At 35.9% G+C, this 13,585-nt stretch overlaps 2 protein-coding genes across 2 annotated transcripts; one reads left to right on the top strand and one right to left on the bottom strand.

Annotated features, from left to right (window-relative positions):
- The first annotated feature begins 1,800 nt into the window (after positions 1 to 1,800).
- LOC113351906 (cytochrome P450 76A2-like) lies at positions 1,801 to 7,216 on the top strand. Its single transcript, XM_026595813.1, has 3 exons — positions 1,801 to 1,959; positions 6,721 to 6,831; positions 6,965 to 7,216. Exons 1-3 carry the CDS (start codon positions 1,801 to 1,803, stop codon positions 7,214 to 7,216), a joined length of 522 nt encoding a protein of 173 aa, XP_026451598.1.
- A 552-nt stretch (positions 7,217 to 7,768) lies between these two features.
- LOC113349061 (peptidyl-prolyl cis-trans isomerase FKBP65-like) lies at positions 7,769 to 12,042 on the bottom strand. The gene is made up of 12 exons (XM_026592983.1): positions 11,783 to 12,042; positions 11,248 to 11,331; positions 10,620 to 10,880; positions 10,436 to 10,516; positions 10,272 to 10,352; positions 9,981 to 10,175; positions 9,807 to 9,896; positions 9,560 to 9,735; positions 8,897 to 9,019; positions 8,424 to 8,570; positions 8,210 to 8,337; positions 7,769 to 8,104 (listed from the first exon to the last, which is right to left on the bottom strand). The coding sequence occupies exons 1-12, from the start codon at positions 11,970 to 11,972 to the stop codon at positions 8,008 to 8,010; spliced, it is 1,653 nt and encodes a 550-aa protein (XP_026448768.1). The 5' UTR covers positions 11,973 to 12,042; the 3' UTR covers positions 7,769 to 8,007.
- Between the last annotated feature and the right edge of the window lie 1,543 nt (positions 12,043 to 13,585).

Below are 13,585 nucleotides of genomic sequence, written 5' to 3'. Positions count from 1 at the left end.
CAAATTGGGTACAAATGCAACTGTACAGTTTTATCCAGAGCCATTTACAAGTTTATCCAGAGTCATTTCTTATCTACAGTAGCCTGAATAAGTGAACATGATTCTGACCTAATGACATTAAAACATCGAACTAGAAAGTAGCTCGACATTTGTCTCATAATGTTTTGGTTGGATCGACTGCGCATGCATCCGACACAAATAATAAAGAATCGAGTTGGAAACATGAAGCTCCACTGAAATCTAATAATGAGTAAATAAATATAACTTGAATCTAAGAAATACACTCAAGATATACCTTTACAAATTCCTAAGATCCGAGCTATTTCATCCAGCATTGCTTGACTTCTATTTTAGTTCAGTCGAACGAGGAGGAGTTTACTACGGTCGGCTCTGAAAATTTTATTTGACAGAGGTTAGAACAACTTGTGGAATTGAATCCAGTAGGGTTTGAAAGGGAACGCAGAGAAATTAGGTTCCAATTCTTCCATTTTTTGTTTGTAATATCTCGTTTTCGATTGTCAAATGGTGGTAATGTAACACAGGATGCTCTATTCCTTGTTTCACAGAAGAAAAAAAAACGATCTCTTCACGGGATTTTCAGGGAAGGGACTAGAAATATACTTTAGATTTTTGATTGATTGATGTTGACTATATAGTCCAACACAACTTTCATAGTGTTTCACGGTGAAACGAGTTTCAAAGGCAAAGGGTAAGAAAGAGATGGAGACCACTTTTTATCTTCCCGTTTTGTGGTAGTTGTGGTGTTAGCATGCTGGTGTCAGCTACAGATTTTATTAGGGTTTGGGATATTTTTTAAAAGTAACAGGGGCTTACTCATTAAGTATTTTTATGGATTAGCCTGAATCTTACATATTTTGCAAGATTTTCATCAAGGTAAGTATGCAAAGTCTTTGAATTCATAAGTTTACAGCGAGTAACACAAACTTTAGAAGACATGTTTACAATCTATAACCAGTAACATAAACTTTAAAAATAATATTTTTACAAATAGACAACCAAATAACAAAGATACTTTGGAAACTTATTAAACTCTTTAGAAATCAATAAAAGTATTTATTGATAAAATACACGTAAGTCGAAAAGTTAGAGAAGTTAAATTTATATTTGGATACCACTCTATAATTTTTTTTTGACTTCTAGAAATAAAAAATTCGAAAGTTAAAGTATACAGTTTCATAATGACTTCTAAAAGAAAAATGAATTATTAACTTTCTGCGAAAAAAATATATTTTACTTTTGACTTTTGTTTTTAGTATCCAAACAGGTGGAATGTCTGAAGTAAAAAAAGAAAAAGTAACTTTTTTTATCATTTTTTTTATTTTTTTGTTTTTGATTTCTAAAAACTATATTCACTTTTAATCGTCGAATAGAACGTTGTTTGTTATCTATGATCAAGTGGAAATATAAAGAATGTTCTAAAAAGGTGAAAGTATCATATAGAAATGAAAAATGGGCACATTATAGGAAGATGTTATATATGCCAAAACTAAATTAAATATTCCAATCATATGCTATGTATTTTAATCCTATAACACGAAATACTTCGCACATATATCATTTTTTATTTCAATGAAATTAAAAGAAAAACAAAATTATTCCTTGTTGGTACATTATTTTGTCTATGTTCATTGCATTGCGAAACACCAGTCTTTATATTATTAATATGGATACATAGATAAGATAGTCATGAGTAAATTGAAAACCATATGCTGAAAAAAATCATGTTAGTTGTTCTGCAGCTATAGACATAAGCAGATAATGTAAAATCAAAGGACAAAAATGTCTCGATGGGTGACTATCTTCACAACACTAGCTGATGCTTTGCTTCTACTTCTCCGATGGAACGCCACTACATCATCCAGGCATAACAGATTACCTCCTGGTCTTAAATGTTGCATGTTGGTGGGTAACATCTTCGAACTTGAAACCCTACCACATGTAAATCTGGTGAAAGTGTCCCGCAAGTATGGACCATTTCTTTGGATTAGATTGGGCGCAGTCAACATTCTAATTATATCTTCGGCTGAAGCAGCCGCAAAATTGTCAAAAACCATGTTTACACTTTTTGCAATCGTCACTTAATCCAAGCATTTATTTCGAATGAAGCTATTAGTTCCATTGTCGCACTCTCTGGCTATGGCCCATTCTGAAGGGTCGTGAGGTGCCTTTATGCAACTGAAATCTTCTCCTGAAAACGTATCCAAGACAACGTCGATGTACGTAGGAGATGTATTGATAAAATGATTAACTAAATAACAAACGAAGCCAACGGTACTAGCATTGAGGTGGTACCAGTTGTATTTTCTATATCGTTTAACTTAATCAGAAACCTCGTACTCACTAGAGATCTTGTGGATCCTAAATCCACAAAAGGAATTGAGTTCATTTTGGAGAAATCCTAATATCTACATTGTGAAGAGATGATAAAAGGATCTGTTGTGTTGATTAAAAGATTTATCTCACAACTGAGTTCTTACAGAGTTTATATTCCCAGACTCGGACAACTCTCATATAACTCTCACGTGTGACTCACATGCTTTACATAACATGACTCCTGTCACACACTCACACACTCTATTACTCCACCTCAGTCTCAAGGTGTCTTGAAAAGAAGCCTTGAGAGTGTACATAACAGGACTCCTGTCACACACTCACATACTCTACAAGTAGAAACAGTTAATGTTGAGGTTGAATGAAAGTAGAAGCAACAAATGAGTATTAGAAGATGCAAATCAAACTGCAACTATGGTTGTAGCGTTGCAGGTAGTGAACCACAAAACATGAGCAGTGCCAGGTGATAATGTTGCAGGATAAGTTGATGTAGAGAGACTCGCAGACGAACAACGGTTGGAGCAGAGACACAACATTCCTTCCTCTCATGATGATCAAGCAAGTGAGGTAGCACCAAAAGATAGTGTAAGAGAGTGGCATGTATAGCATACTGGAGTAATCTGAAAATGCTGCAAAACTGAAAAAATTCTTGCACATACATCTCGAACTAAGAACGTTGGACTGAGGCAAGCAGTTGTAGAGATAGACAAGAAGCAATTCAAAACTGAAGGACCAACTAGCAAATAATGTCATACATCACGATTGAAAGTATGTGTTTGGAAGTATGCGTACCCTTTCGCATACTGGCGAACCCAAACTCAATCCAGCTACTTAAGTATGCGTACCTGTTTGCATACTTGAGTGGTTAAAGTTCTAAAATTGGTTTGTTCATGAACTAATACGTTTATATAATTAGGAAGGCATTATATGCAAACCGTGGCTATAATGTTCATGAATTGATTCGAGTGGATCAAACCGATTTTGCTTCAATTGTGTTCTTGTATACTTCTATGAGAATATAGCAATTGAACAACTCTATAACTAGTTTCATTTGAGTCATTTGAACTAGTTGTGGTTAAGATGAATAAGGTTGATATGAGAGTGTTCATATAGCTAACTTCGGTTAACTACTGTTGAGCCAACCTAGTAAACACATTTAGGTACGGTTACTCAAACCTAATGAAGGTACATTTCATTTGTGTATAACAAGCTAACGGTGAATATTATCTTGAATCTAATCAGGTTTTCATCTAACGTTGAATATTGAATGCTTGGTTACCAAGGTAACTTAGATTGCAAACCCTGATTTGAAAACTATATAAGGGAAAACTCTAGCAACTGGGAAACCTAATCCCCGCACCTTCTATGATATACTAGTTGCGACTAGAGTCGATTCTCCTTTAACCTTAGGTTTTTCATGAAAACCTATAGGTTAACGACTTGAAGACTTCATTGGGAATGTGAAGCCAGAACCAAATATTTACTCTATAGTTGCTTGTTCTGATCTTGCCATGTTCTACCGTATTGAGTACTATCTTCTCTAAGATTTGGTCGAGATTGATTCTCTGATATGCAAGTTAAAAATTGGTCACAAACATCTTCGTCTCATCGTTTGTGATTCCACAATATTTTGTTTCGCTTTCATATGATTAAGATTATTGTGAGGTGATTGACAATACTAGGCTGTTCTTCGGGAATATAAGTCTGGTTTATCAATTGGTTCATGTGCACCTTGATTTATCAAAAGATGGGACAAAACTCATAGGTATTTCGGTGGGAGACAAATTTATCTATTCCAATAGATTTTTCTGTGTGAGGCATATTTGTTTATCAAGTCTTCGACTTTGGGTCGTAGCAACTCTTGGTTGTGGGTGAGGTCAGTTAAGGGAATCAAGTGCGTATAATCCTGCTAGGGTTCAGAGATGTAAGGAGCGCAACTGTACCTTGATCAGTGTGAGATTCGTTAGGGCTCAACTAAATTCCAGTCTGAAGTTCATTGGTAGTAGGCTAGTGTCTGTAGTGGCTTAATACAGTGTGGTGTTCAAAGATGGACTAGGTCCCGAGGTTATTCCGCATTTGCGGTTTCCTCATTAACAAAACTTCTGGTGTCTGTATTATTTCTTTTCCGCATTATATTTTATTATATAATAGAAATATCATAAGTTCTGCGTTAAGTTCAATCAGTTCTTAAATCCGACCTTTGGGTTGTTGATTGAATTGATTGACACTTGGATATTGTTTTGTGATACCGTCCAAGTTATTTCTCTTATTCAATCGGGCTCGCAAATTCCTATTTGTTTGATTGCAGATTGAATTGAGAAACAGAGATATAAACTCTTTGATATACTTTTTTATAGATTGAGTCTGACTGTCTAGTTGATTCTCTTGAAAGTATATTGGAGTTTGTTTATTCAGATTTCCGAACGAAATATTGGGTGTGGTTGTTAGACCCCGCTTTTTCAATAAGGAAGCCAGCAAGATAACTATCTTTGATGCGTTTATTTATGAGCAAACATCATAGAATTGAATAAGCAGCAACATCCACTGTGCTATTTGATTTATTTACACAACATACTGCAATAACTTCTCATGCCATTATAAATTAGGAGAGTTTGATAAGTGAGAAGTACTCACTAATTGCATCCAATAGAAGTCTTCTTAAGGCCTAGAATCACAGTTGTATACGACAATAACAAACACAAACTGATCCATAATCAGCATAGTCACGTCTTGCTTGTATCATAACCAACCAAATCTAAAGAAAATGATTTAGACTACTTTCACTAGATGAACCAGATCCACTGCAGATCTTTCGCTGGCATAGAGAAAATGCACGAAACACAAATAGGAAGGCAAGAACTCCAAGAAGACACAAAACAAAGCATCCGAAAACACAAGAGCGCAAATTTGCTTCCAAGAACATCAAGAATATAAGCGGTAAAACAAACATCCGGCAGCAGGAACAAGTTCAGGCAAGTTGAAAAGAGAAGTGATGAGGAAAATAGCAAATCAAAGTGTAGTTGAGAAGACGCCGAGAGATGGTGCAGAGATTTAAAGATTGAGATCAAAAATTCCGAAAAATTGAAAGAGCAAAGAACTGAACAGATCCTCAGACTAATGTGATGAAACAACGACCAAATTGAAAACCAAAATAAAAGGTAAAATCAATGTTGAGCTGATCCTCAGTCTTACATGATGAAGAGAGGCATTATCTCTAACAAACTGAAAACATAAAATCAATGCTGAGTTGATCCTCGGTCTTACATGATGACATAAATTTAAAAAGAAATGAAATCTAAATAGAAAAGGAGTATGAAATTGAAATTGAGATCAAAATTAACTGACAGTAAGTTGTGTTGTTGTTGTAGCAGTACCAATTCAAAACAGAAAACCTTAATTTCTTGATGAGGATGATGAATTGATGTTGATGAATATGGTGGTGGTGGTGGTGATGATGATAATCATGTCCTAGAATCTTACCCCTGAGAATTGAAATTCCCAGGTCTGATACCATGGAGAAATCCTAATATCTACATTCTGAAGAGATGATAAAAGGATCTGTTGTATTGATTGAAATATTCATCTGTTGTATGGACAACTCTCATGTCTCACCGAACCTTTCACGTGTGATTCACACGCTTTACATAACAGGACTCGTGTCACACACTCACCCACTCTATTACATTCACTTGAGTTCTGAGCTGACAGAGCTTGTAATAAAACCGAACTTAGCTAATCTTTTTCTTTCCCTCCGCTGGTTAGATCTGCAAGGTATACAAAAGAAAGTGAAATAAAAACTTGACCTCATTCTAGAAATCATTAGTGGATTCGTAGAGGAACGCTGCACGGAAAACAAACAAGAACTCGACAAGCAGGAAAAGGATTTCTTGGATGTATCGCTTGAATATAAAGGAAATAGAAAGGATGAACCAGATAAAATTCCTGACAGACTTCTCAACATGTTGATATTATTGGAGATAAATATTCCCACATAAATTACTTCCTAAGCATTAGGGTCACTCCACTCATTGCCAATTGGTTTTGACTTGGAAGCCCAGCTGCTAGTATGGTATTAGAATTAGGCGTTGTACGAGAAGTAAGGCCCAAGAAGGCGGGGCAACCATACAACGGTCCACGATGTAGAGGACTCAAAAATCCCTACACGTGAAGGACATGTTGGAGATAAATAGTCCCCAATAGACTACTTCCTAAGCACGAGGGCCACTCCACTTATTGACAATTGGTTTTGACTTGGAAACCAAATTTCTAGTAGATACTAATAAGTTATTTCGAAGCCGAATACCATCTCAAATTTGACAATTTTCTTGAACTATCTACATTTCATTGATTTGTATGTTGTGGGTTCAGGAGTTACTTACTGCAGGTACAGAAAATATAGTTGTTACTACGGAGTGGGCAATGGCGGAACTACTCCGCGATAAAGAAGCAATGAAGAAGGTCCAAACTGAGATTTCCCAGGTTGTCGGTCACCACAGAAAGATGGAAGAATGTGACATGGAAATTTTGCATTGTCTATGCGCCGTGATCAAGGAGACACTGAGGTTACATTCAAGTCCATTTCTAGTTCCACGAAGTGTGGTAAACGATACAGAGTTCATGGGATACTAAATACCCAAAGACACTCAAAGTTTTTGTTAGTGCTTGGGCACTCGGAAGGGATCCAAATTACTGGGATGATCAGTTGGCATTCAAGCCAGGGCGCTTCTTAGGTTCTCAAATAGATTATCGTGGACACAATTTCGAGTTTCTACCATTTGGGGCTGGACGACGCATCTGTCCAGGGATTTTCTTGGCTGAAAAAAATGCTTCACCTAGTTCTTGGATCATTGCTTCAAAATTTTGAATGGGTTCTCGAAGATGGTGATACACCGGGGTCACTAGATATGGGAGAAAAACTTAAGTCTGTGATTAAAAAGGCCATTCCCCTAAGAGCCATACCCAGGCCTTTGTTGTCTAAGCTAGCAAATTATTTTTATTTCATCATCATTTCACAAAAAGTAATCCAAATATGGTTTCATTGCCTTTATACAGGATCCACCATTTTTGGCAGGCCTGAAGCCTCATTGTTGCTTACCTGTGATTTTCTTTGTACTCATGTGCATATCTATAGATCTATTGCCTTGACAAAGCTGATAAGGTAAAGCTATTAAAAAGAGGCAATGCAAATCCGAAAAAGACCATTATGGCATTATGCATCCATCTCTCAGAGGAAGTTGATACAAATTAAGGATTTCTCTGGTAAAAACAGGTTGCTGAGAGTGTGTTATGGAAATTTAGAACTTAGGATAAAAAGTGTAGATTTGCTGAGATGAGAGTTGAGCCGCTCTTTGTCTCTCCCGAAAAGGCCATAAAAAATGGCTCTATCTGGTGTATTATTAGAGATGCAGAGTACCAGTGACAGTATAAAAAATCTGCATTTAGACAGAATAAAATCACAGGACAACAGATTCCAGAAGAATGACACCAGATTTATTTATTTTTATTATTAGAACTCATATAGTTCCTTATAGACATATCATCACATCAAAGATTGCAGGAAAAAAATGCCATACAGACATGCAATATGAATTTTAGCTAGAAACTCCATTTGTGACTGAACAAGAAACTAAGTGGTCGGGACAGCTGGTAGTTTTCTCAAAGTTTTTTCATCATGTTGGCATAAAGTGCTGCATCTTTCTTGTCATGAAACGTCCTCAAATTCTTTAGTCTTAGCAGTTGGGTAGTCACCTCCCTGAAATTGGAAAACAGAAGCCTCATCAGCTTAAAGTATTTATAGATCTGTCAGTAAAAATACAGTGAACCAAGCATCATGTCATAAGAATAAATAATATAGGACCTGTTGTCAGGATCGATTTCAAGAGCTTTTTTCAAGTCCAACTCAGCCAGATCCAAATCTATTGTTTCCATATAAGCTTGAGCTCTCCGAAAAAGTGCTTTAATATTACTAGGTTCTAGCTTCAGTACCTGTATTCAATTGATAACCAGCTTAGTATACTGATTCTGCTGCATATGACTAAAAGACAGTTTCCACCTTGGTAGCTCCAATTTACCTTCGAGCATAAAGCCGCAGCTTCTCTGAATTCCTTCAACTTAATTTTGCAGGAAGCATTGTTTAGATGACATGTAACTTTAAAGAAATGACCTGCCTTCTTTTGCTCCTCGTCAAAAGTACTCTCGAACTCCACATACTTCGCTGCCTGTACAATTAAAAAATAGCTATTACTAACTTTTTAATTCGACTATCTGTCGAACAATAACTAGATGGAATTTAGTCCAAGAAGATTATATGCAGTTAACTAGTAAACAGAGTGGATTACTGGTGAACAGATGTTCGATCATGAAATATCAAAAATGTCCTAAAATCGGGCTTGCACCTAACATGTTTCCAAGGCTTTGGGAGAGCGATTTGACCTTCACTCTCACCAAGAACAAACCCCATAGTAAGTAGTGGCTGGTGGCTTAAGCAGGATAACATCGGCATGTGGGTGCGTCAGGTAGTGACAGATTAGGAAAGAACAATTACCATATCATATCTTAATGAAGCTCTCTTATACTTTCCAGCCTTGAAATAAACATTGCCTTCCTCTTTCCGTTTTGCCGCGTATTCAAGCTTCTGTGCTGCCTCCATATCCCATGATTCTGTAACCTACACCCATACAAAATCAAAGACAAAAATGTTGTTTTAAATATTAGTTCAGCCAACTTTAACATCCACAAAAGGTTTAGCATTATCCTGATGTCACTGAGATTTAGTTATAAAGAAATACTCCTTCCATCCCATTATTAAATGACCTAGTTCAAGTTTGCACAATTTTTAAGACAAGGAATGGAAGGAGTATTTTTAAATATTTTTTACAATTATACCCTTATGGATAATAATTTGTAAAATTTAGAAATGATTTATCTCTTAAACTATACCATGAATTTTTGTAAATTTTATATCATTGAAAAGCATTTTAAGACACCTACGCAATGAGTATAAACATGAATATCAAATTATACATATTTCTTATACTACCTATAATCAATCAAAAGGATAATTTTAGAAATATTATCTTGTTTATGAGATAGGTCAACTAATGATGGGACAAAATTTTAAACTAAATAGGTCATCTAATAGTGGGACGGAGGGAGTATTACTTAAAATCAAAAAAAAAAAAGAAAGTTGAAATTGAAAGAGACCCACCTTTGTAAATCCTACCATCTCAACTTCATAATGTAGAATTGAATTTGGGGGAACAACAGCAAACTTTGTTTTAGTTTCACTACTACCATATCCATGCTCAGGGTTAATGATAACTAAAGCAAATTCTCCTCGTTTCATGGTAGCAACCGCCTTATCCAGGCCTTCAATAATCTCCTCTGCAAAACCATAACTCTCTTCAGTATAATCCTCAAATTTTAACTGACAATGTATTTTTCTTTCTTATTACCTTCATCCACTTTAAACTCCAACAAATCCTCCTCGTCGTGACCCTTCTTGTCAAAAATGACACCATCCGCGAGCTTAGCAATATACCTAACTAGATTTCATAAGATCAAACTTAGTAATAAGTGTGAAACTTTGAGGGATTGTAAACTGATAATATAGTGACTGGGCAACTTACTCTGAGCCGTGGTTCCACTGTTTGGCTTCTCAAATCCTACTCCAGGAACTGTGATTTTCTTGATAACTAACATATCCTCTGTTATATACTCCAGTAGTTTGAACGACACCAGCTCTAAGGCAATATTTACCACTGCATTTGGAGGAATGGCTGAAAGACCATCCTGTGCAGGTCTCCCGGTACTACCAAATGCATCTACACAACAAATCAGAACACAAATGCCACATTGAGCTATATACAAGTTTACATATTGAGTTAGAAAAAAGATCTGTTTTACTGACAGTTACTCACATTCAGGCTCCACTCGTAAGATAGCTTTCTCTTCCTTCCGCATAGTAACCACGGCTTTCGCAATGGCAGGACAAAGATGGCCTAATAAAGCATCAAACAGATTATAAGTTAGTTTTGACTTATTTCGCTTAATCAATCACTGCCATATAAGTCACTATAATTACCATCGTTCACAAGAAATTCAACTCCTTCTTCAGGTGATTTTGCCACAACAGTACCATCCTCAAGTTTCACTTCGTATTTAACTGCAAAAACAGCAAAAGAGGCAGTTTGAGTTTGTTCTCTTACGGTACTGCTGAGAAAAAGGAGATCAAGTTTATGACGTATATGCTTCTATTCGGTATTTACCTGTCACTTCATCTTTCTTCTCCGCTCGTTCAAACACCTCACTTCTAGATAAAATTTTCTTAAAGACTCCTCCATCTTCACAGACATCGACAACTTTGTACCAAGACAAGAGTTCTACCTCGAACTGTAAAGTTGCATTTTGTGGAATGTCTGGGTATTGAAGTTGGATTCCTTCAGTCAATTCAGGTGGTACTGTAAATATGGAGAGTTCTCCCTTCCTCATTGTAATTATACCCTCCTTGTATCCTTTTAATATGATATCTGCAAAAGAAAAAGTATGTACTATATCAAGAGGAGAACTAAGAACTGAATCATCACATCCATCTAAGTTTCAGCACATTTGTTCAACCAATTCCTCAGTAGCCCAATACCATTAAACATTCCACATTGCCTAAGTAAGAAAATCAAATTGTGAATATCGCTGCATCTCCTCTGACTAATCTTAGTTCAATCAAAAATCTTAAACAACATAATCCTATCCACAGTTGATGCATCAAGTGCTCTTATCGAATTTAGATAATCCTAGACATGGGTACTAGACGAATAACTACTCATTCTTATACTTGTGAATAGTACACACATTGGGCACATTGCATATGCAGAAATAACATAGATATGCTGAACATACCCTTTCCTACAATGATAACCAAAGGTTCCCCTTGTGCACTTGCAGCAAATTGTTCGCCACCAACAACTGTAGCCTTATAATTCACTGTATATTGACAACATTCAATCCACCAAAGAGTCAGTAAAGAAACTGAAAACATAAATTTGGAGATCAAATGAATACCAACCAAGAAAAAATTAACCAAAATTTAATAAAGCGAATTAAAATTATTCGTTAACCAAGTAAATTAAGGGAATAGAAACAGGAAGTAAGTACAGACCCAAAAAGGGTCATCAACCAAAATCACTTAAAACCCATTATGATATTAATCAAAGAGATTAAACCCAAATACAGTAATTAACCAAAATCACTTAGGATATTAATCAAACAGATTAAACCCATATACAGTAATTAACCAAAATCACTTAGAACCCATTAAGCTACTAATCAAATAGACTAAACCCAAATACAAAGATTAACAAAATGTTAATTTAATCAATCAGAAAATTAACAAACTGATCATCATAAGAATAAGAGAAAAAGGGTGGGTACATACCTGTGATTTCATCTCCTTCTTCAGGAGCATCCCAACCATCACCAATCTTAACAAGTTTCTTCTTCAAACCAGTCTTAGTAATAACACCTTCTTCATCGACTTTCTCAGGATAATAAGGTCTAAATTCTTCTTCTTTGTCTGATTTTGGTGGTGCTATTTGTTCATCAATATCATCCATTTCCAAATCCATTATTTCTTTCTCAGGTATTCTTGGAACCTCAAAAGAGAGTGAAGAATATAAGAAGAGAGTGTTAATCTCAGCTAGCAAAGTGGACTTAAAACACACTCCAACTGCGAAAAGACAAAGACATGATTGTTTCGTTCAAATGACGCCAAATCCACGAGATTCACGATGGGTTGATATTGTACTCTAGGGGGTTAGATAATTGTCAGCTTCATATTTATGATCGTTGGATTCGATTTATTTTCTGATCGTGTGGGACCTGGTTGGATGATATCAATAGATTTAGCAGGTGTCGGAATGTAATAATTACATGGCCTCTTGAGATAGATGCGGCTATTGTGGAATTGGCAGTTGGGGGATAAGTCAACCAATCAGAAGGGACTAGAGCCAACGTGAGGCACGTGGTTTTGTAGACTGGATTAACAGTGAACAGTTGGGATGTCAGTGGGGTGTTGGATGCTCCCATTTTTGAACTTAGGTCCATGGATTAGATTTATCATCAAGTTGCGATTGTTTTTCGAGCTTCACCCTTTTTCTAAGATGGGAAATGCTAGTTTTACCGTGATTTCATTGATTTGTCCTGGGATTGATAGTCAGAGCTCAAGCAATAATATCTGACCGGCCATTGATAGTCAGAGATCAACCTCAGCTCCTCTCGCACTCTACATGCGATTTCTGAGGCATTTCATGTCTCAGTTCACGTGACTTATCCTAATCATTCTCACAAATCAAAGAATATTTCTCTATCTTGGCCAACTCGTCTTAAGAGAATATTTCTCTCTCTCGACATATTATCACAAAAGGCTGAATCAATACAAATCTTATCTTTTATTGTCCAATGATATTCCTTGATATTCAAGGTGATTCCAAACCGAAATATTGAGAATCTTTTAATTAAGATTTCCGATTCTATATATTTTGATTTACCAACAATCAAAACATAGCTATATAAAAAGGAATATTAGTAATGTGCTAAACTAATATTGGAAGTTTTCCTATGAGAGATTTCAGAAATATTGTTTGACATTAATTGAAATAGGAAAACCAAAATTAGGTACTTATAGCATATCTTGATAATACTTTCGGTTTTGAAATTTCCTTGTTGTCTAAACAATCTTGGTCTATAGATATTTGAGTTTGCATTTCTTGCAAACTATCCTAAGAGCCAGGCAAACTTCATTGTGTTATTTCTGGTGGAGCCGTCTATCCGGAGAGGAAAGTGTTAGAGCACTTCTCGGTCGAACTCGCAAGCGTTGTTATCTCAAGCTTGTTTGTCAAGTTTAGTTGATCAAAACTATCTACTTGATTTCTAGTCTACTTATAGCTATGTCTCGGATTATGATATAAGTGTGTAGTTGAGCATTAGACTTCACGACGTTCACAAATTCAAGAAGAAGATCTACTGAAGAGCTTGGAGGAACTTCATCAACAAAAGGTATGTGGAGACTAAAACTTATCTATTACTCAGAAGTATATTCTATTCTATCTTCTAAAGAGACTAAGTCGTACAGCTGTATATACTTTTACATTATACACAACTGAAATTCTGAGTCGAGTTTATCTCGTTTATATTTTCTCGAAATACGTGTTGGAAGCTTTTTAGCTTAGCTAAGTTCATC

This window comes from Papaver somniferum, chromosome 2 (assembly GCF_003573695.1).
Source record: "Papaver somniferum cultivar HN1 chromosome 2, ASM357369v1, whole genome shotgun sequence".
Classification (NCBI taxonomy): domain Eukaryota; kingdom Viridiplantae; phylum Streptophyta; class Magnoliopsida; order Ranunculales; family Papaveraceae; genus Papaver; species Papaver somniferum.
This window is presented reverse-complemented; position numbering and strand designations above follow the sequence as displayed.